We start from the raw sequence: 24,247 nt of genomic DNA, 5'->3' as shown, positions 1-24,247 counted from the left end.
CGTCACAGAATCGGTCAATACTGCGACTCCCCATTCCTGACAAGTAAATATCATTCAGTCTTAATTTTACTAGAGAATTTTTATTTAAGCCCAATCCAACATTTTCATTTTGGCCAAGCCAAATATGGGATAGACCAGCTTGATTAAATATGTCTTCAATGAAAATTTACCATGAGGTCAAGTCTAAATGTTTATCCTTTGAATGTCGGAGATGAATTTCAACAGAAAATACGATTATTCTGCACGGGTACATAAACGTACAGATACTATGTGATAAAGAGAAAAAGAAAATTGCTAAGGAAAACTTCAATTTGCTTTATTTCTTCATATCCTCAGACTTCACTACCATACAATAATTATAAGTTTGGCTGCATTATGGTATACGCCGACAACTGCATTTTCTTCGCTGGACCAGCACGGCTTCAACTAGACGAGCAGCATAGAGCTGATAATAGAGCTCTACGACCACCGAACTAAAACATAGTGGAATGCGTGTTGTGGTCCCTATTTCCAACATACACGAGACCGTGCAGCCAAATTAACGTGTTGCGTCGCCATCTTCTTAGGGCAATTTTTCCTTATATGGAGTGCACGCTTAGGCGCGGTCAGACGTGGGCCACTGGTACGCGCGCAAGCAAGAGTACGCCGTCCAGTGGCTAGTGATTATGACGTAACAATGCACGTTTGTATATGACAATGGCTTACGCTTCGGAGACACAGCCCGCACTCCATATAACTAAGGAAAAATTGACCTAACAAAATGGCGGTGGTAGCAAGTTTTTGTGGCTGCGCATTTCCTGGGTAAACACGCATTCCACTATGTTTTGAAAGTTTGAAAGTTTGAAAGTTTGAAAGTTTGAAAGTTTATTTACTCACAACCCAAACTCTGGGTATCGGAGTCCAATGAAAAACATATAGCACATTATAATATCAATAAATGATAATTGCAAATAACTCTGAAAAGTGTACAAAACAACAACAACAAAAAAATAATGAAAAGCGATTGATGAAAAGAAAAAAAATGTACAGAAATATACAATATATACACGATATATGGTTAAAAAAAAAGGGAAATATGACGAGAGAGAGAGAGAGAAAGAGAGGAGAGAGAGAGAGAAGGGATATGTAAGTGAAGAGGGAGAGTGAGAAGGACACAAGACTGATGAATTATCAAAAGATATACGAGTGACTTTTGGTTCAGGAAAAAAAAGAAAAATAGAAACAGAAAAAAAAAAAACGCACAGACATACGGAAATGAATTCATACGCTAAGTGAACAAGAATGAAGGAAATATGGAGACGGGAACGAGAAGAAGAAGAAGTAGAGAGATGGAAGAAAAAAGGAGGAGAGAGTGAAAAGACAAATAAGTTATATATCAATTGTAAAGAAGGCACAGCCTGTAAAAAAGGCATGTAGTATTTGCAAAAAGGATAAAAAATACTAACAATCTAAACATGTGTCATTATATAATTACAAAACTTGGTTAAATTAGAAAGGACTGTCTTCTTTTGACAATTGAATAATTGATCCATCTTCATAGTGTTTGGGTATTTCCAGTAATATTTTTTTAAGTATTTCTTTCGTTGTTCATTAAAGAGTCTACACTGAAAAAGGTAGTGAAATTCATCGCCAATTTTCTCTTCATTACAATGGGTACAAAATCTTTCGTTTCTTGGAATCTGATTGTATCTTCCAGAAACAATTGGCAGTTTATGATTAGCGCAGCGGAATTTACATAAAATTTTTGCCTGTGAATCATTAAGGTGTCGAAAATACTTTTCAAAATGAAGATCCTGTTTAAAAATTCGATAATTTAAACATTGAGAATTTTTGTCTACATTACTACGACTAGCAGCCAATCTGCTGCTTCTCTTATCGTTAGAGGGCGTCAGTAATATTCTTCGAAGCGGTATTGTTGTAGTACGTACAGTACGTATGCGCTCGTTCTACTAGTAGCTGTACGGGTACCGGTAGCGAAATAATAGCGCGACGAAATCCTACGTCATCGCATCTAGGACGCGTCGAATAACCGGACATCAGAATGAAGGGTAAGACTGCTGACAATTTGCTGAAATATTTTGTAGTTTGGTTTGTTTTCCGTGTGATTTGACCGTAATCGTTTTCTTTATATTTCCTAGAAATGGGTGGACCATTGATATCAACTTCACATATCTTTAAGAGTTGTAGAATTATGTTTCTGTTCATGTCTTATCGCGGTGTGTATCCTCTTCGCCTTCGTTCTACGCTGTCGCACTCCTTGTTGCCCTAAGCCCGTTCTATGCCATGCCGTGCACCGTGCATATCATGGCAGCGTTCATCACACTCTTCGCCACGCTACGCGCACGTACTGCACTGAAGGAGCCTACACAAAGCTGGGGAGAGCTTTCAGCCTTTGCCTTGTGCTCCGCAAATTCAGGACAGCTTGCACCATCGCCAGGTCAGCCAAGGATCTGCCATCCAAAATTGAAAGTTTAGAGTTATGATGGTCGGAGCTTGAGTATGACAAGCAGATATGGAGACCGCATAGCCAGTCAGCTCAGCTCAGCTCAGGGGCCTCAGGTCAGACTCGGAGCCAGATGCAGAGGACCGGACCAGTCATTTATTCGAGTCACAGCTTTTATTGTCATACAACAACAGCTAGAATTGTGTTGACCACGCACAAGATCGCCCATAACTTGGCATAAGCTGCCCATAATTTGACCATATGTACGTACACTGTAGGACGTACAATGATTACCATCCGACTTTGACTGAGCTGAGGGCTACTTCCTTGTTGTAGAAACTAGAAACATCAAAACTTATGCTTTTACTTAGTTTTGAACAAGGTCAGATTTTGGCACGGGAGGTCAAACCTTGATGCAGGTTTTTTACTTTCATAATGCGTTTAATCCCCCTCCCCCCCCCCAAAAAAAAAGGCCCGCACCTCATCACAACCACGTCCCCATAATAATGAAGCACACAAGAGACGCTTGCAGGGAACCGTGGTAACAATTTACATACAGGCTGTACAGTATGTAAGGACGGGATTGAAGGTTATTCTCATTATGATAGGTATTTCTTACATAAATTTATTTTTTTATTTTCAAGAAAAACTGGCCTGTTTTTTCCTCGGTTTGCTTGTTTGTGGTAAGCCAGCAAAGTTCCAAGCATACTGCACACAGTCCTGCACATTTATTTTTGCTCATTGCGCTTTTAGCTCCTGTATGCCTATAATTCATTTGTATGCAGGGTGGCGGTTTTAAGGGCCTTTTGCTTTGATACACTAGACTATCTCCTCTGAACTTGATACCGACTGGCGACATGAGCATTTGTTTGACTTCTAACATTAACATTTTGAACCTTGCTATGAAACAGAGGTATGACTATGATGGTCTAGTCTGCTTTTTGTTGACAATGTTGGCATCTCAAGCTCTCCTGAAAGAAGAGGCAGCTAGTTACCCATATGGCTGAATTGCCTGTGTTTTAAATAGAGTTGTACAATTTTAATCTGGGTGGTAATCTTGCTGTGATGCATGTGGTGATGTGTAGTGGTAAACTGGTAGTTGTAGACTCAATCTGTGTACAGTACAGGTTGTACATGTACAGTATTTCAGTAATTCCAACAAAAGATGAAATGTGTCTGTGTAGGCAATATTTTCAAATATTCTTTCAAACCTGCTCTGCATTACACATTTTTTTTGTAAGTTGTGCATTGGTTGTTTTTTGATGCACTACACACAAGATGAAGTATGTTTTTGAAGTATTAATTTGAAGTTTGTGTTTCGTCGGTCTTCTGTACCACATGACAAATACAGTGTACAGTACATGTTATGACTTATGCAATATCTGTGTTATATGCAACAGTGGAAAGAAATTTATTTTGTTGTGACAAGACGAAATTGGTTTGAAATATAGTTACTATGTATGTGTGTCACTCTGTAAGTAAATGGTCAGACCAAGTAAAAGAAAGTAGTTTCTCATCCATCCTTTCCACATGTCCAATTTTGGCACCACTTCAGTTTTTTTTTTTTTTTTTTTTTTTTTTTTTTTTTTTTTTTTTAGGTTAACTAGGCATAACTATTTTTAAAAATGCTTATGAAAATATTACAAATTTGTCTTCCTTGTCCCTGTTTGCATCTTTTGTGTATCCACTCCTGATGTTTCCAAGTTTCAGCAAGCATGTTCTTGCCATTGTTAAGAGAATGAATTCTCTCACATCATCTGTCTCCGAAAATCCGGACAAGAAATTACAAAAATTTGTACTTTCTTTCTACTTGGCCTAATCTGTAAAAGACTGTGTATTCCATCTAAACTTTGATGCATGGCAAACATGTAAGAACCATACTTTGAAGAGTAACCTGAATATGTCCAAATTGTACCATACCATGCTAAGTAGGTTGAGAAGCTTGCCTTGCTACATTTGTACAAGTGTGCCTACACATTATAGCACCTGAAGATGTGGTCAAGAGTGTGCCATACAGGTAGCATAATACTGTAAGCATTCTAAATGCAAACAGTGCGACAATGGAATTTTTATGTATAATACAAAAATTGATTTTAAGTTTTCCTGCAGTGAGCTGAAACATTTCATCATGGTTCCCAGTACGCTTTGAGAATTAAATTGTATTCAATATAAAATGAAACATCAGTTACAAAACTTGTACATTTGTAGGTAAGGTTAAGGTAAAGTTTTGAATGTTATTTTTGAGTATAGACTTGATAAACATGTGTACCAATGTTAGGACTACTGTAAAAGTGGAAATTTTCGCGGTGTTCAAATTTTCGCGCATTTCGCGCAACCAGAAACTAGCGCGAAAATAAAATCACGCGAATATTTTTGCTTGCCATATGTGCCTGTGCGTGATGTCTTGATTCCGCGGAATTAAAAACACGCGAAACTCTTCCAACCCGGCCAAGTGCGAAAAATTAGTCAAGCGAAAATATCCACTTTTACAGTACGCGAGAAAATGCAATAAGTGAAGGGTTGAAGAAATTGTTATTTTAGGGTTTTATGGAGGGAAAGAACTGCCTGAGGACAAGGTCTGAACATGCTCATTGTTCAGACACAATGAAGTACAGTGTATAAGATGAGAAAAAGCTTCGATTTATGCAATATTTAAGTTTCCAGTTTCTAAGGAAAATAAAAAAACAGTGTTTTTTATTTCTTGACTTTGAAATTGACCGTACTTAGTGTACAATGTTTGCACAATCAACCTGTGTGGCTTCAACATTTGCAGAGTTTACTGGACTTTCTTGTTGAAGTAAGGAATGTGGTTGAACAACTTTGAAGTACTTTGGTGGCAGCAGAGTAAATTGATATAACTGTTGTGAGATTTAAACAGATTGAGTAATACAAGTTGCCTTTATTTTGTCAGTGTGATATAGACTGTAGAGCCCTAAGAGTGAAACAGAGTATCAATTAAGGTTTAGTTACAGTTACTGTCAAACCAATTTCACTGTATAAAAAAAGGGGGAGGGGGAAATCAGTGTAAATGCAACAGTTTCTGATATAGCATAGTCATTGTGATTGGCTGATGGATTTAACTCGTACAATCTTGTATTAAGATGTTACAGTGGTCATTTTGTAGTACTGTAAATGTGGAAATTTTCTTGCATTTTGCGCAACCAGAAGTTAGCATGAAAATAAAAACAAACAATTAGTTTTGCTTGTCATATGTTCAAGGAAATAATGGCCTGATTTAGCGGAATTACAATTGTAAAAACACAAGGAATTCATTTTACCCAATCTTGCGCCAAAAAAAAATGACTCCCATGAAAATATCCACTTTTTCAGTATGTGACTTTGATTTCATGCAAAGTCCTTACTTTTCTCAAAATATACTGACAAGAGAAATATTACTACATTGTATTTTACACCTATTGGCCCGAATTCACGAAGGTGGTACAAATTAAACCATGGTGTAAACCATGGACAAAAACCATGGAGCGCCAAGTGTCGCACTGAATATTTCGTTACGAAATTGGTCATTTCGTCGACAAAATGTCTGTTTCGTTACCGAAATTATCATTTTGTGGACGAAATGTTCAATTAGTTACAAAATATTGTCATTTCGTTACAAAATAATCATTTCATCGACGAAATGACTGATTTCGTAACGAAATATTCCATGTGACGCTTGGCGCTCCATGGTTTTTGTCCATGGTTTACGGTTTCATTTGTACCACCTTCGTGAATTCGGGCCATTGTGTAAGAAAATATTCATTCCATTAAACAGTTTCTCTATTATGTACAAATTAAGGTGTACTGTTTCAAATGTCATACAGCTGTATACAGTACAAGCATGATACACTCTATAGACTTTTTAAGATTCTCAAATGGTAGGATGCTCATGAAAATGCATTATGTAATTGCTTGACTTTTCATGATGTGTACATAGATAATTTTCTCTATCCATTTTTTAAATGGTTGTGCTCTATTCCTCTACTTTTTTCATTGTCCCTAGTGTAAACATGAATAATTCTCTTAACCTATCTAGTATATTTAAAATCATGTTTATACAACTTATCTCATTTACTGCATTTTCGTCACATCTTATCAGACCAATTTCTAGAAGGCAGACTTTATGTCGGCGACCTCAATCATGACACCACCAAGGAAGACATACAAAGAGAATTCGGTAAATATGGCCGTCTTGTAGATGTGTGGATGGCTCGCAGCCCACCAGGCTTCGCTTTCGTAGAGTATGAGTCTTTGGCAGAAGCGGAGACAGCACTGCGAGAGCTTAATGGTCGCACTCTCCTCGGAAGTCGTATTAAAGTGGAGCCATCTCGTGCCCAGAATGGTCGTGGTGGGCGCGGAGGTGGTGGAAGAGGTGGTGGTAGAGGAGGAGGAGGGAGACGCGATGGCGGACGACCACCCAGCGGTGGAGGGGGAGGAAGATACGGAGCACCACGGTCACCGCGGGGTTCTTATCGCGACTATTCTAGCGATTATGGCCGTGGCAGCGGTGGTGGCTACGCATCTGGTGACTATGGTCGCGGTGGTGGCTACAGAGATGACAACAGGGGTTCGAGATATAACGATTCATACAGTTACGGAGAGACAGCGTATCGCAGCAGATCACCAGTTCGTCGCAGGTATCGCTTAGTGGAAGTGTGCAACTTATGTTAGCGAAAGGGGTCGATTTGATATAGCTAAACATCTGCTTTGAAAAGTAAAAGAAAAAGCAAAAACAAAAACAAAAACGCAGAGATGTTCTTTACTGCTCCAGTCTTTTGGTGTTATCTTTGCAGCAGTTGGAAAATTTCTCTTCTCGCAAATTCAACTGGACAAGTGTGGTTGTCTTGGGGACTTATCAACTGGAGCCCCTTTACAATCCTCTTATCCCCATGTTGACAACTACGCAATAATGGCACTATCAGTGTCCCACATCAAGCTAACTTCGCAATTTTGTCAAGCTTTCCTTTCAATTCGCTGTGTAATGACTCCCACAGCTCTACGCGATTGTAGACTGTTTTGCACTTGATGATCCATGATAAGGCAATCCTTTCATTTAATTCATTACCACCTTTGTAGCGGAGCCAGCGAGACAGCAATAGATACTTCTCTTTCGTGCCTCGATTTCATATTTTAGCACAGATCACTTGGATACGCGTGAAATCGCAATTCTGAGAAAATCGACCCCTGTTTGCTGAGTTTCGATGTCACTGTTGTTATATTGCGTGTAATTAAAACAGTGAAGACTGAAAGAATTGTAACAGCAGTCGCTCGCTCTCCATCTCCCTCAGTCAGATGCTCTTTAGAGGACTGAAGAGATCGTCTTATATCACATAGTTAACATACTAGAAGCGAGGGCATCTGTGCTTCTGCATTGTGAACTTTCAACAGAAAGGAATATTTCCCATAGTTTGTGTTCAATTACCAGCTCCCATATCAGCATAAATGTTTTGTGCATGTTGGCATGAATGAATCAGTCATGTTTTGCTCTTCTTTTTTTTTTTTTACACTATGTGTATTAGAATGCATGTGTAAATATAATTGTAGGACCAATAGTGCTGTTTAAAAAGTAAAGAGAGGTTCCATTGCCAAATCTTAATCCCTTCCCCTCGCTATTGTAATGTCTACTAATGAGCATCATCATGTTCCTGCCCTCACACCACTCCCCCACTCCTCCCCCCCCCAAAAAAAAAAAAAAATATATATATATGTATATATCCATATTTATGAGAACTTGCAATTGTCTTCATACTACAATACCTTATGGGACAGATCTCTAAAATTAACATTTTATTTTGTAGACTATCATGTATGCATCACATATTGCCAGCTGGGCAAAATTAGGAAAATATCAGTCTGTGAGTGAGAGAGAGAGAGAGTGAAAGAAACTTGTCAAGAGCAGATATTCATGAACTATTGGCAGAAAATGGTCTCTTGAATGTATGTCTTTTTAAGTTAAATGGAAGAAGAATTTAAGCAACGTTTATGGGTAGAAAGTCAAAGATCACTATTCAGTGCACTATTTGCACAAATTTTAGAGATCATGACCACAGTGTCATGTACAATGTACATCACAGTATTTTCGTTATAAAAGAAATGCTGTTGCAAAGAGGGGATGAGCAAATGATAACTCACCTACACAAAGAGAAAGATTACAAAGTTTGTGGATGACCTATGAAGCTGGGCAAGCAGAGGCATACCTTTCAAATCATGACACAAGTAACAAATATTTTTCTGTGTACTGTCCCTAAAGTGCTCTCATTTATCTCAATATTGGGTACTAGGAATTCATGCTGCCTGTAAGTCCCATGCATGCCAATTATTATCATCAAATCTGTTAAGCTTGTACCTCATAATGCCTTCAAAGGAGGAGCTTATATGTGTGGTCTTTTCATGTCGTAAGTGATGTCCAGTAATCTTCGCAAGTTCGCAACCCTGTCACTGCTAAATATTGCACAGCAGTTGATGTTCTACCACGCACCTATTCGTCGCAAGCTAGTATACTATCGCAATCTTTACCCATCGCGACAGTCACAGTACGCTTTAGTACAATAACAAGAGCGAGCATTTGGGATCAGAAGACGCGAAGCGGGATAGCGAAGTCTCATAGGAGGATTTACAACTTTTTTCGCTGTATATAAATATCCACGGACTGAACTGAGTAGACACGCCTTATGAAGCTGTATCAACTAACCACTCAAGTAAAATCAGAGCAATAGCGTAGAGATGAGCTAGCAACAGTTTGATGACCTTTAACAAGTGTCACCCAATAATGTTGGTGCCTACATTAGTTCCTTGTTATTTAAGTATTACCGGTAATATCATTATGATTGCACAAAATACCTTTTGTTTAGTCTATTATAACATTTGATTTCAGGATATTCTTGCAACAAACGTGTCGTGCAGTGTATAATGCGTTTGCTTTGTCTTACTTTAGGAGCCCTGGTTTTGGTGGACCCCCTACCGGACCAAGAGGTCGCGATTATGGTGGCAGGGATTATGGGGGTGGGCGTGACGTAGGTGGTCGTGATTACGTGCGCCGTGAACAAAGAAGAGACTATGATCGAGACCCAAGGGACTACCCTGTTGCGCCCCCACCTAGGTAAATGCAGAATGGTTTTCTTAAGTATTCTTTTGTGAAATCTACTGTCAGTCTTTTCAAGTAGATACTTTAAATAAAATGTTGAAGACTACTTCTCCAAAACAAGCAAGCAGTTCTCCAGCATATTGTGTCCAATATACTGAGCAGTGATACAGAACTTTCTTCAGGCAGGTGGAAGTTCTGATGTATCCTCAATCATCATAGATGACATACAAAAGATAAAGTTATTGAAGTTTCAAATGGTTTAGAATTAAAAGAAATGTTAGTGTTGTTTTCAGTGAAATATTATATTCATTGATTATGATTTTAGCCACACAGAGTTTATAAACCCCTATTCATATTCCTTTTTTTTTGGGGGGGGGGGAGGGGGTTCTGTGATTATAATGAAAGATAAAGATTGAAAAAAATAACCACTGGAGTAGCACTTTATTTTCAAGCTCAGATATTTTATGTTATGCTGCTTGGCAAGTACACACATTTTGAACTCGGCTGCTGTGTTCCTTTTCAGAGTGGTTGTGTAATGGTTGTGAATAATTTCTTGCAAAATGGTTGCATCTCGAGCTTCACCCATCCAGTTCAAAATACCCAAAGCTGCAAAAGTTATATCATGCAAGATAATGATTCTGCAAAAGTTATTTGCTTCTCTCTCTCTCTCTCTCTCCCTCCTTTCCATACTGCATGAAGTTACTTTCAGCATATGACCTTTATGCATATTACTCCATGGGGAAGGAAGCAATTAAGTTTATAGCATAACAAGGCAATCAACCTAAAAACAACTATAAGATGCAGTATTTGAGCAACTTTATCTGTTTTTGTGAAAAGTCATTCATTGTCAATGATTGCCATTATTTTCTTCTGTTTTATCATGCTGTTGACTTTATTGTAGCGAAGTTCTCTATTTATTGAAGCATAGTTTTGCACCCCTTGAGTAATATCCCAAGTTCACTGCATTTCAAATTGAATGAAGGCCATTTTTTGTCATGCTTCCCCTGAAATTGTGTAATTCTTTGTTTTATTTTCAAAAAGTCATCAAGTAGCATGTGATGTACATGTATGACACGTTGTATGTCTGTTAGCAATACAACAGCTGTATGAGGGGTGGAAGAAAAAAGTCTTATGAGTGCACCATATTAAAGCAAGTGTGTCAAAGTACACTTTGTCATCACGTTCTAATTGACTTGTATCGTGGATATCCAGAGTGAAATCAGATGAACAGAAGAGAAGTTCCGTCAAGATTAGATAAAGAATAAGGGTGATGTGGATTTTTCAAATGTTTCATATTGTTTCACTAAGTAATGATTTTGGTCTGTAACCACCTGCAAATCAACTGAGGTGATGGTGTCATCAAATTCCCATTGATAATATGAAAAAAAAAGAAGGAAAATTGTGTTTTGTGTCAATAATGTTGCAACTGAAATTCTTTCCCCTTAAAGTAATATTTTTTGTGTAATTGCAAAACAATAATGTGTGTGTGTGTGTGTGATTGTGTAATTACAAAACAATAATGTGTGTGTATGTGTGTATGTGAGTGTGTTGATTTGATAGAAAAAAGAGGAAATTTAGTGAAGATTTGTGTACAGGTCAGTGGGAGACTCAAAGGCAGCGACATTTCTTCATCTAATTTGCATACTGTAAAGCAAGAATATTTTACAGCATGAAATTTCAGCGAATTGGAACCAGCGACCTTTTTTTGTGGCATGAAATTTTTGTGAATTGGCACTTGCATCAGTGCATATTGTGTAGACGAGAACTTTTGTGTGCATTTTAACTTTGTGAATCTTGGTTCTTGCAAAATTTGCGAAACTAAAAAGCATGCAAATATTTCTGGTTTTACATTACGTTTTGCTACTAGATATGACTGTTTCATGGAATAGATAAAACATTAAAATCCCGTAACTGATTCTGATGGAAGTTCTGCAATTCAGTTTGTTAGGTTTTGCTCTGTTAAGCCAACTTGAACATGGTATGGAAATGCACACTGAATTTCTTTTCATATGGTGTATTCCATATTCCATAATAGGCTTGTATTTGTCCCCCCCCCCCCCCCCCCCCCACTGAGACAATAATGACTCAGAGAAATGTAATTATGGAACGAATCCTTTGGTGTGGAGATACACTTTGTAAGTGCTATTAAGTGCTATTGGTGTATTTTATTTTGAGGCAGAAAATCAATGTGTGACTATGTCACATGGTTGTAGTGTGAATTAATGAGACACATAGTAATGGTCTATTTATGCACATCTACCATTTGGTAATTACTCTTTCTGTTCTTGTCCTTTCTCCAATTCTATGACGACAGCTATAGCAGTGGACGTATGGAGCGCTCGCAGTATGACCGAGGACCAGACAGAGGATATGACCGAAACTTTGACCACGGATACGACCGACCCAGACGCAGTCCACCGCGACGATAAACATGCTCTTTATTGGGAGCTGAAGAGAAAGTAAAGTGGCATACTGTTTTGTGATTTGAATGTGTTTTGTGTCTCAGTCATGCGTTAGGTAGCTGAGAATCGCATCAGGTATTTATGATACTGGGCTCAAATACAGGCAGACACTGTTTGCCAGATATATCTGCTTTCCACAAATGACCCCAATGTTTTGCAGATATCCGTCCCATGAGAAATTAAATTTAGTTACTTGCATGTAATCCCTGGATAAGAGTTTATGTGGACCCCTGATGCGATTTGCAATGTGAGGCTGTCAAAGCAAAGCAGTTACCTGGGTATTTATATTCTTCTAGTATTCATACCGTATGCATGTTCATGATCCAGTGGTATGAACTGCATGTAGGAGCAGTATGTTCTGACAGGGTACAGGAACACTTTTTTTTTTTTTCTATAGCATTAGGATGGATATCTGTCATCAAGGAAGGTTGATGGTGCTTACTCATTGGTCTCACCTTTACAAATCCTTCACTCTTGTCTTGTCATACTTCTAGTGCAGTAGGCACTATGCTGTTCAAAGATTTGGTTTATATGGTTATGATTTATAAAGTTGCATAAATTTCCAAATTTATGTAGACTAGTGTAAAATTGTATTTCATGTCTTGTTAAATGGAGCAGATTGGAAGCAGTTATCATAGTCAAAAAAAAAAAAAAAAAAATCAGCGAGATGTCTGTAGGACATCTCATAATGTGATCACTAATGATCATGAGCCATCCACATCAGATGTTTTTAAAGGTTTGCCCAGCAAGGTAAACAATTTGGGATGGAGCCAATTTGAAATTGTCTCCCGCCCAGCCCAGATTCAGATGCATCATGGGATGGCTCAGTAGCAGAGTTGGATCCAGTCTGGGCTGCATCTCACTCACAAGACCAGTGCACAAATAGTGTTCGTAGTCGGGGAAAGAAGCACTGTGCAACCAACCAACCAACCAACCAACCCAGGTCATGTCTTTCATCCATGGCCAGGGGTATTTTTGGAGGATATTTTTTGCTTATTATTGTGTGATTAGCACACTGTGGCATCGCAGTGAAAACCCATGATTTTAGTGGCCACAAATTGAAAACCTGTAAACTCTGTTTTTCACCAAATTCAAACCAAGGAAAAGAGTAGTAATGTATGAAATGCATACATCAGTTGCATTGCAGTGTATGTGGACGAAGAGCTCCCTCGGTAAATCTGTGATTGGGCTCTGCAATGATGCTTTGCATTTTGGTGGTACGTTGTATACGTGTATGTACCCTGTTTATACCTGTACTTCTGAGATTAACTCTTTAGATGTATACACTCATCAGAGAATATTAATTTCATATTATGAGTGTATCCTTGCACTGGTGTTCTCTCTCTCTCAAAGTCTAATTGATTTTATTGAAGCAATTGAGCAACTGGTTTTATGTGTAGCATCACAAATGTTTTCATTTTAGATTTATTTACTTTGGTCCTTTATGATATGCAGAAAAAAATAAAAAAATGAAGTGGATCTATTTTTCCATGTATCCTCACAAGCTGTTTCCCAGTTACTAAAAAAAAACCCCACCAACAACTACAGCAGCAAGCAAACAGCCTTTTATCAACACTTGGAGTTTAAATCACAACAAATATGCTAGATAGGAAATCCTTCACCATGAACCATTCCATGATTTGTTGATTTAATATACACTGTACCAGTAATGCATGTGTGTCCATGATTGCTTGTCACTTGTTGTCATAAGGATTTTAACAGGGCAACAGGGGTAACAGGACACTGTTTTTTTTTTTTTTTTTTTTCAGTTTGTTTGTTTGTGTGTTTGTTTTTTCGGGGGGGGGGGGGGGGGGATTTCCCATGATTGTGTTTTGTTGTTCCCTCGGGGTAAATTCCCTGTAGCTACCAAAGGTTCTTTAGTCGGAGTACTCATACACACACATACACACAGTCCTAAACAAAACAAGACAACATATAACTTATTACAGCTGTATTCTTTCTTTTTTTATAGGGGAACAAGTGAACATACCTTTACTCCTGTGTAGGTTAGAACTGGAGTACCCATGTATTCATGCAAGACTTTTTCTGTTCTTCTGTGTATGTGGGGGGAGGGGGAATATGGCCACTGGCTGCATATCACCATGAATGAGAAAATAATGTAGGCCTACAATGAATACCCTTTGTCCTGATTTTCTTTTAAAGCTCACCCTTTTGATTAACATGAAATGAGAAATTAATGAGGTAGTATTTAAGTTGACCTCCAAAAATTAAAGGAGGCACCTGTGAATGCTAACAAGTTGATTGACATACATTGAGAAGTGCACCATTTGATAGTTGTTATTGCTTATTAGGCATTTGGGCGACAGTGCTGTAGGGCATGTACATTGTCACCAGTAGTTACTAGCATAGTAGCTGTGGAGATGGAAAAAAAAAGCCCTGTAGACTTGTGACCGTTACTCGAATTCAGAATCTTTACAGTAAGTGCTGTAATGCTTCAAGCTGTCCATTGATGAAGTGTACATATGTAATTGAAGGCTGCTATATCTTCAACTATGTCCTGGTTCTTGGGTGAAGTCCTCATTATCATCATGGAGTATTGCCAAGTACCAGTGATTACTGTGCTTGTGTTTGAAAGTTCATTTATGTTTTTATATGAAGTCAATTAAGTTGTGTGGATTAACTGATCACAATTCATGGTGATTTTTAACCAATGTGAGTATTGTCTGTGTGTCTTTGATAATAAAATTATGAAAAATATGCCAACTTGTCACATGTCCCCTGTTCTTTGAATGATACATGCTGCATGCATGTCATTGAATTTACTGTATGCACCATACATTTTGTGAGGTTGTGAATTTGGTGAGTCGGGTGCTATTTGTGTCCCGACATAAATGAGATGTGCAGGCATACATTTCTGTCTTCATTAGTGTACTCTTCAATGACAAATTTAACCACTCACAAATTTGTCAGGAAATCTCAAATTGCAAAAAATTAGACTCGCTAAATATATGGCGTATACAGAACTGTACTACTGCAATGTGTGTGTGTGTATTTATTGTTTTGGACTGCTTACTATTTTGTTATGATTTGAATGCAGAAGACTCCAGCATTCAAATCATAACAAAATAGTAAATACATTTACACTTACTACCTAGTATTTGCTTTTTTACAATGCACATGTATATAATACATGTATCTGCTTTCCTGGTGATGAAGCATACATGTATGAACAAAAGTATATATTTTCACATCACATTTGCCTTACACACTCGGTAAATTTGTACAAGGTTAGGTCATGTACAATTTCCACAAAGGACACTGCAGCATGACATTTGAATGAAGATTTTAGTGATACACAAATGTATGCAGGGAATACACAGCAAATGTCATACATGTGTGTGTGTGTGTGTGTGTGTGCAATGTGCATGAAAACTGGGGGGGGGGGGGGGGGTCTTGAAGTTGAATCCACTGCCATTTTATGTTGACTTCCAGAACTACATCTGAAGAACCAGAGAAATTTGATGAGTAGGATGAAATCTATGGGATTTTTGAAGTAGCCTTTTTTTCCAACAGAAGTGATATTAGTGCTTATTTGAATTGAATGATGTGATGCTACTGAGTGCAGCTACTATGTAGTATTCATGATGTAACTATTGAAAAAGACTCTACTACTCTGGACAGACTGAGAGTGGTTTTACCCAGTTATGTGAATTCAGTGATATTAAAAGAATTAATTGCAGATTGAGAATCAAGCAATTCACTCTGAAGTTTATATGAATTTTAATGTTTAGCGCTGTCATTGATAGAAAAGACAAATACAGTTCATGGTGTGGTAATGGAATTAACCCTAACCAGGCAGGCTTTTTGGCCTGTTCTGTGGCTGGGGGAGGGTTGATTCAACCCCCCTTCCCCCGAGATCTCCGCCGTCGATCGCACAATCTCCCTGACAATTGGCACATACATTACCTGTTGTGTAATCTACCAAACTATTTAAAAAAAAATTGAAATTCTCATTTTTTGTATTTTATATTAATATGCGTGAAATAAATCTTGCTCTAATTCAGAAAATAAAGCTAATGGCATCCTAAATTTTAGTGACATTATTCCTTGTAGCATTCCTAACAATGTACTTGGAAAAAAAAAATCTGGTATCAAAATTGATTTCTTATGTATTCTATTGTTTTATGAATTTCTTATCTGCATTTCCTTATTTTTCAACCTTTTGTTTTTTTCATTTTTTCTCCACAAAATTTATTACAGAACCTATTTTAAGCATAACTATGCTAAAATTAATTGATTTCAGCCATTGAAAGTGAAAATAATTAAAAGGTGAGGAAACTATTTGCTTAAACTTTGTACACAAAATCACGTTTTTGAGACATTTTTGGTCTGACAACCATATATAAAAGGTTGTGCAGCGTCGTTACGGTAGGTCCCTATGTCTGATTTTCACGAAAATGGTGTCATAAAATGTGTGAGAGAGTTCAGACTTGAAAAGTAAAAAGTCATCGAGCGGCGCAGTGAAAAAAATAAAAAAAAAATAAAAATAAAAATGCGCGGCAAATCGAGGGGGTTGATTCAACCCCTCCCCCCCCCCTTTCTAGGGTGAAAGGTACAGTTTACTTTGGGGAGCAGTGATTTTTTTTTTAATTTTTGCGTTATCACACTTGATGCATAATACGTTGCATACGTGACCAAGTTGCATACACCCATGCGTGTATATGTAGGTCAGTTGTATCACAAAACATCCTATCATAAAAAAAAAAGAAATGCAATAAAACCTAAAAATATATTATATAGGGAGATATCGCTGTATACCATATTTTTAGTCTGAAAACAATCTCTTAGCAAAGCTTACTCACATTTTGTAACAATCCTGATTAAAATTTTTACAGTTGTTGTTTCTATGCCTAACTCACATTTTAGAACTATTTTGAAGCACTAAATCTGGGATTTGTTTCATCTGCAACTTTGCAAGTGGTAAATAATGAAAGGCTGATTGAACAGGGAAACCAAATACGGTACCATACCATAATCCTAGCCGCTGTAAAACTCCGCACGAGTCCGCAAGTCGGGCTACTTCTGTGTGAAACACCCGCGGGTCGGGTCCGAATCACTCTGTGTGTGTCGTACGGCCGGGGGCCGGGTGCGGTGGCTGGTGCGCGCGGCGCCGCCCCCCGCCAGCCATCGTACCTGCGGCTCCGACGACCCGTGCCTGTGCATTGCTAAACTAACTACGATGCTCCAGCCAGGTTAGAGGTTAGAGAATCCCTGTAGAGCTCCTAATTGAGCGTTATGTATACATTTTATCACCTCTTTACCTACATTTGGAGATGCAATACCCACTGAATGACATGCGTCAGAGTACCGATCCAGGTAAGTTGAAATTTTGTTAGTTAATGGTAATGTGTGAGGAAGCGGACGAATTAATTCACTTTCAAGCCGATTTATACGGGTAAAGCGAACTTCGAATGAGACGGGAGACCGTACAGTCCGACGTCGTATTGCCGAGATACCAAGTCTGTAACTATACACAGCCCAGTCGCTGTACGTGGTACGTCGCGGCATAGCGTAACAGCGTCTGGTCGGGCTACCAAGTCTGCTGTCTTGTACTGACTTGCAGTTGCACTTGCTGTGCGGAGCACGGGTTTCGTTTCCAAACTGTTATTCTCTTGACTTAAATACCATCAGTCTCTTGATGGAGTAGTCCCCGTTCTCCTCATCAATACTTCTTTTTTGTTTGCTATGTTGATCTCACAATGTATTTGTTTTATGATGATTGAGATGAATAAACGAATTGAATTGAATTGAATTGAATTACCGTAGCCGTAGGGCCTACGCTACACAAAATTGAATTGGACCAGCAATTTGTTGATGACTGCACCACAACTTTATAATGTTATTACTAAGTATTATTATTATTACTAAGTATTCTAAGTATAATGACTTCTGTTCATACAGCTGTAATAGGGGTCTGTGTGTCAGAATGATACATCTGCTATGGCATCAAACCCAGTGCCGCCACCTCCTCCCCCTCCACTGCGTACCAGTAAACCTGTTCAATCCACATCATCAGCAAGTGGAAGTGTGCATACTCCAGGACTGAATGAAGAAGAGGAAACAAGGGTTACCATTCAAAGACTTCCAGACTGGTAAAATTCACAAATATTTTGATAATTATAGGCTTTGTGATTGTGTTTGCCTTCCTAATTGCTGATGGTATGTCTTCTTCAATGAAGTATGATACATACTAGTATGTTATAAACTTTTTATCAACTTTTGCAGAATATTTGACACAGTTTCTCCATGTGAGCCATCCATGCACAGTCACATAATCTGACTACTTGTGAAGTTACAAGTTTCAAGTGCAACCTGTATCAGTGATAAGCAAAAGAAAGTAGTGAGCAGTGAGTGTGACATCATGATTTGGCTCAGGGAGGATTTGAAACTGATGAGCAAATATTTAAGCAATTTGTGATTTTCTCCTTCCATATATGATTTTGCAAAGGGTGATATCTGTTTCATCCCACATTCAAACCAAATGGTCAAGTGAGCCCCCTGCACAGATGCAACATTTGGATTGCAACTTTCCTCTCATGTTTGCAGATTTCAATTTTGTCTCACCTCCATGATTTCAGCAATAGTTTGCTATCATCATCCTCATACTGGGGGAATTTACATCAGAAATATATATGTTACTTGGAACTTTGTGATGCCAGGGCTCCTGGGTAATGGCCCATTCACTGAATATCAATTATTATTATTATTAAAAATATGAACATTTTAATGATACTCTTCAAAATTCTGCTTATTCAGATCCAGGCCTGTTAGATCCAAGTTTGTGTGTAGTAAGTGCCGAGTTGTGGATTAAAAGTGAGCAGTGTTCCTGAATATTTCAGAGTATCTCCAGTTGACCTCTTTTTTGTTCAGTAAGTTCTTTAACTGGTTGAGGACAGCCTGATTTTGGTATAACACACATTTCCCATAGACATCTGCCCGAGTATTCTTGGGACTCACCTTCAAAGGGTTAACATAACTTCAAAGGGTTTGCTGCCATCGTGTTCATGTAAACTGTAGACTCTGAAAGTGTTACATAAAAGGCAATTAAAAAAATAGAAAAGAAAGAAGAAATAGTTCAGTAGACATTTCAGACAAAAAGACCTAGATTATATTGAATTACGATCCCTATAGGTGATGCCACAAGGAAGATGAAGGGGAAGACAAGATATAGTGAGTAGTACATGTAGATTCAGGTTGAGAGCATATGAGATGTCATTCATGCCTAACTTTGATTTTGATTACAAAGAAAGAGTGCCTCTTATGTTTGTTTGTTTGTTTTTTCTCTCTGGTAGGAGAGTAATATCTGATCGTGACTCCTGTTCGAGATGGTTGGCATGCAATCGGCAGGTTACACATGTTGGTCAGGAGGGTCCAACGTAAGTGTATCAAGCAGTGATATTAGTTACTTTCAGACTGTGATCCCAAACTTCGAGGATAAGCTCTATGGGGCGCCAAGTGTCACAGTTGATTTTGTCACAAAATGAGTCGTTTAAATGAGATAATCAACTGATTTCATGACGAAATAGCCATGTAACACTTGGCACCCCATAGAGCTTATCCTTGAGGTTAAAAGGATCGCTGTCTAAACATATCTAATTAGATCAAAAGACTTCATACAACTCTGGTTTGCCATGTGATTGTTAAGTCATTTGAAACAGGAAAGAATACAGATGGAGAAAAAGCAAACAAAAGCACTTTGGAATGTAGGAAGTGCATATTACATTCGAATAAATGTTTTATTTATGGCAAACACTGTTGTAACTGTATGACACACATATTTAGATATGAATATTTCTCATTGAATATGATACAAAGATCAGTGGGGAAATAGTGTCTGGATAATTACAATGTTATTGTGGGAAGCTTTTGCCAAATGTGTTGGTTGCCTATTTGCCTTAAATTTACCTATTACAGTTGAACCTCTCGTATCCGGACAAGTCGGGACCGGGGCTCATCCAGATAAGGGATTTGGCCGGATACGGGAGACTCAATGCTTTATACATGTACATATACATACACATACACATAGCCCATTGTAGTACCACATGTAGTAATGTGTATACTTCAACCTCTTCATTGTTACATTTGGGGATGTTTCGGGATGTTGAAATGTCTGAAGGTAAGCAATTTGGAAGGAAATTTGATGCAATGTATGTTAATCATATTGGAAGTAATATGTAATTCATGTGTGTTTGGGTAGGAGTTCTCAAGGAGTTGGGAATCCCCCTTTCTTCCCGTAATTATTAAAAAAAAAAAAAAATCATGGCGACATTGCGTCCGGATAATAGAGAGATCCGGATAAAGGGAGGCCGGATAATAGAGGTTCAACTGTAGTATATACCCTGCACAGTTGTGGTTGTAGGGAGTTTACACCATTGACATGAATGATGACAATAACAAGTTACAATAGTTGTTATAAGCTACTGAAATCCTTGCATCAGATTGGCTGAGAGCATATTTGTCATAGAAATGTTGCAGTTGTTACTGATCACAATTTTTATGAAACGGGACCCAGGTACACCAATCATCATAAGTACTGAGAATTTCAGGTTCTTTTTAAAAGTGAGTACATATCGTCGACTGAGAATGATAAGGGCGTTCAGTTGCCACTAAACCCAGTGTTCACGACCACTTAACGCCCTTCTCATTCTCAACAGATGATATACTCACACTGGAAATGCTGCAGGCAATCCATTGATTCCCGTATGTGAGTGGATCTGTGTATAACCATGGAGGTAGGTTCTACCTCCATGGTATAACTGTAACCCATAAAAGCAGACCGTTGGTGAAGCCTTTACCTGTTGAACACTGCAAACAAACCAGCCTGCGATCTGTGTGTTTGTGTCTTGTGATAGATGTGGACTGGTGGCTTTGAGCATGGCAGCAATCATGCTGGGCCTGCCTGGCAAAACTCTGGCAGCCATCTTAGAAGCAGCCAAGAACAGAGACTTCACACGACAGGGAGAGATGTTCTCAGGTTCACCAATGTTCTCTTAATCCCCATTCACTGTCCTGACCAGGCTTAGATTTTATTCTGCTTTCTCTGATCTTTAAAACAATGCCAGTCTATATTTTGGTAGGCCTGTAAATTTACCCATTATTATGTGAGGCTAATAAAAGATTGTGATTAGTAGTGCTGTGCATTCAAACTTGGGCTACAGCATGTAAATGGCCTGTATTCGCATTTGAGAGTATGATATGGATGATTGGATATGTTTTAAGTGTTTTCATGCAGTCATAGATTTCTAATCTCAAAGAGAAGACCAGAAGATGATTTTTAAATAATATGTCTTGTGCTCCACATTGTACAATTTCAGCATTACTACGAACTTGGCAGTTATGAATGTGTGAGGAATCAGAAATGTATTTGTTATTATTATTATTATTATTTTTATTATTATTATTATTATTATCATTATTAACTATATCTTGTAAATTGTTATTGTTTCATGTCATACAGCACAGACATCACCCAATTTCATTATCATTTTCAAAGTCAATGTTGCTTGTTGTCTTCTTGTCAATTCTGTTGTCCAGCCAAAAACACCTTGACATTAGCACAAGAGGAGTTAGAGATGACTGGGAGGTTGCTGTCTGGTGACCTGATGTCCAACACCTTGCAGATATTGACCCACCTGGCTAAAAGTCTTCCAGTTCTTATACCGTATCCTGACCCTATCGTAGCCATTGAGATAGTTGTGGGGTTACATAGTATTTGAAGTCATTATTGCATATTGACAAACCAATGAGTTCCTGCATTTATAAGCTGTTATTTTTGTGAGGTTTGATTTTCGCGATTTTGTGAATCACTGTTTGACCTCGAATATAACAATGTGTGCAAATGTTGCCACACGCTAGGATTATAATGCACTTTTGATAGCCTCAGTGTCAAATCACAAAAAGAACATCTCGCGAAAATGTCCATGACCTCATTCACAAAAATATCTGTACGAGAAAATAACAGCTTATACAGAATATGATTTCTATTTTTCCTCAGCCTTGCAAAACATCATTCTGATATCTTCATTCCTCAGTACTTCAGTTGGTTTTTATTGGAAATTCATTATGCCATGTCATATCTCTGAAGATAAACACATGTAAATATGGTGATGTGCTCCATTCCTTCCCCCACCTTGTAAGCCTTGACTTGAAATCCTTCCAGATATGATGCTGATTACAACCATGAGCCTGCTTCCAGGAAAGGACACAGGGCACATTGGGCAGTTCTCACGGGTGATGCAATGTTGCAGTACTTTTTTATCCCACCTGGGCCTGGCCTTGATATTTTACCATGTTTACTCTAGGCCCTATAAATCACTGGTGTATTTCACTCTCATAAATTATCACATTAATTTCTAGTGACAGTTCTATGTCCTCCTTCCACTCCCTTAGACATACAGTATTTTGTACTTGCCCTCAGTAATGTCTTTCAAATGTTCTAAATGCAGCCCTGTGTGGAGGTTATGATGTGTGTACTGTATCACCAGGATCACATCATCCTCTTGTAACCCTGCTGTACAGCTTAATCCCCTTATACACCAGATTGATTTGGTAAACCTGTGCCAAAAAGATATTAAATGGTGCTTCCTTCAGTGTGTAGGGATTGCCACTTCCAGGAGAATCTAGTTACTCAAAGTCTAAACTAATTGGTTTAGTTGTGCAGTGTCCACCAGTGATAAAACTATTGTAGTGGGCAGAATGTTTTGGGTGGCTCAAACAGGGAATTTCCACATTTGTAAAGTCATCAGTGTGTTCTGATGAAGAACCATGCTGCAGGTGAACCTTTGTAGTGCCCATGTTATTTTGGAGTACATACTTTTGATGCTGCAAAGATGCACGCTTTAAATGCATGTATTGCCGCCCTTACATTCTCCAAGACTTACAGCATACCATAGTTATAAACAAACATTGTGTAGGCATGCAGTGTATATATCATGGTACATTTAATGCAGCATCTGGAAGGTTTACCATTGTAATGTGATAGAGAAGTTCACACATACCTGTACTTATTTGAGGAGACTTGTCGGAGCTTACAGGATAATGTAGAATATGCTAGGTCAGAGATGGCAAGGTAAGGTACAACTGGTGTGATTTTTGAATTTCATAATATATGTTTTTCTTATGTTTTTTTTTTCTTCCCAGGGTTTCTGCTGTCCTTCCCCCCAGACATGAAGACAACTCTTCCTGTGGAATGCAAGAAAGACCTCTCTACCACAAATTTAGTCTACCTCACCCCTCCCTGGTCAGCTGAGGACATAGCAAACCTCCCCAAGCTCCTCATGCATACACCCCACATCTATGTGTTTGCCAGGCAGGGCAAGAGTCGTCTACTGGGCCTCTGGCCGTTCAAGACACTTGCAGAGAGCAACAAGAACCTCGAGGAGTACGACCCCACAAAGCATGCCCTCCGGGGAGAATTTGTCTTTCCCGAGGAAGGGTTAACAGAGAGCCTTGCTCTCAAGGCTATTTTATTACAAACACTCAACACTGAGGGTCCAGCTTGAGTAGGCTTTTCAGTGTTGGCAATATCTGGATGTGAATCTTCACCCACAGACTGCAAACACACAGAGAGGCCTGTGGTTTGACTGCATCATGCTGCTCTTTAACAATACAGCTGCATTTATCACTTCCTCAAAGGATGATTATTGTGCGTAAATTGTTTATGAGCATAAAAAGAGAGTAAAAATGTTAGTGCTGAACATATTCACTTGCTGTCGAAATCATGTTGAGATTCAAATTTTGGCTTATGTTAAAGTTTAAATTCTTTAGTAATATATAACCATCTTTATGCAACATGGTCTAGATGTCTCCAGACAACTGAGAGGCATATTTTGTATGCAATAAGCATTCTAAATGTGTTTTGCCATAGCTGTCCATCAACGTTCTCAAACCATTCTATTTGATATACAGTGGAACCTTGTTATAACAAGGACCCTGAAAACCATGACCGTTACCTTGTTATATCAGGTTTAACACTGTATCAGGCTATAATAACAAAGAAATATAAAGATTGTGGACCTGTGAAATAACCTTGGTATAAGAGACTTTTGTTCTATCTGACCCCTTTATAACAAGGTTCCACTGTACACTGTACACACATTTTGAGAGAAGTTGAGAGATGATATACCCAAGCCAGAAAAAACTAGAAATGTCGCTACGGCGACTGATGCCTCCGCCATAATGCATGATTCTCCCAATAGGTGTATAGTACAATGTCTTGACAATGTGTGATGACAGTTT

The 24,247-nt window shown here is 38.4% G+C and overlaps 2 protein-coding genes across 2 annotated transcripts; both read left to right on the top strand.

The window, feature by feature from the left end:
* Positions 1-1,991: 1,991 nt before the first annotated feature.
* On the top strand, positions 1,992-13,765 carry LOC140226541 (uncharacterized). Its single transcript, XM_072306994.1, has 4 exons — positions 1,992-2,048; positions 6,540-7,077; positions 9,375-9,539; positions 11,839-13,765. Exons 1-4 carry the CDS (start codon positions 2,042-2,044, stop codon positions 11,951-11,953), a joined length of 825 nt encoding a protein of 274 aa, XP_072163095.1. The 5' UTR covers positions 1,992-2,041; the 3' UTR covers positions 11,954-13,765.
* A 3,462-nt stretch (positions 13,766-17,227) lies between these two features.
* Positions 17,228-23,700, top strand: LOC140226531 (actin maturation protease-like). The gene is made up of 7 exons (XM_072306983.1): positions 17,228-17,323; positions 17,909-18,099; positions 19,300-19,383; positions 20,863-20,984; positions 21,545-21,671; positions 22,170-22,240; positions 23,150-23,700. The coding sequence occupies exons 2-7, from the start codon at positions 17,948-17,950 to the stop codon at positions 23,509-23,511; spliced, it is 918 nt and encodes a 305-aa protein (XP_072163084.1). The 5' UTR covers positions 17,228-17,323; positions 17,909-17,947; the 3' UTR covers positions 23,512-23,700.
* The last annotated feature ends 547 nt before the right edge of the window (positions 23,701-24,247 follow it).

The sequence above is a fragment of the Diadema setosum genome, chromosome 1 (genome assembly GCF_964275005.1).
Source record: "Diadema setosum chromosome 1, eeDiaSeto1, whole genome shotgun sequence".
In the NCBI taxonomy this organism is placed as follows: domain Eukaryota; kingdom Metazoa; phylum Echinodermata; class Echinoidea; order Diadematoida; family Diadematidae; genus Diadema; species Diadema setosum.
The sequence above is the reverse complement of the archived record's forward strand: the minus strand, read 5'-3'. Positions and strand labels throughout refer to the sequence as shown.

Coding starts and splice junctions, on each gene's coding strand:
- LOC140226531 (XM_072306983.1), top strand. CDS start 17,948: ATGGCATCAAACCCAGTGCCGCCACCTCCTCCCCCTCCACTGCGTACC. Junction 19,384..20,862: donor GTTGGTCAGGAGGGTCCAAC/GTAAGTGTATCA, acceptor GTCTTGTGATAG/ATGTGGACTGGTGGCTTTGA. Junction 22,241..23,149: donor ACATTGGGCAGTTCTCACGG/GTGATGCAATGT, acceptor TTTTCTTCCCAG/GGTTTCTGCTGTCCTTCCCC.
- LOC140226541 (XM_072306994.1), top strand. Junction 7,078..9,374: donor AGATCACCAGTTCGTCGCAG/GTATCGCTTAGT, acceptor GTCTTACTTTAG/GAGCCCTGGTTTTGGTGGAC. Junction 9,540..11,838: donor CCTGTTGCGCCCCCACCTAG/GTAAATGCAGAA, acceptor CTATGACGACAG/CTATAGCAGTGGACGTATGG.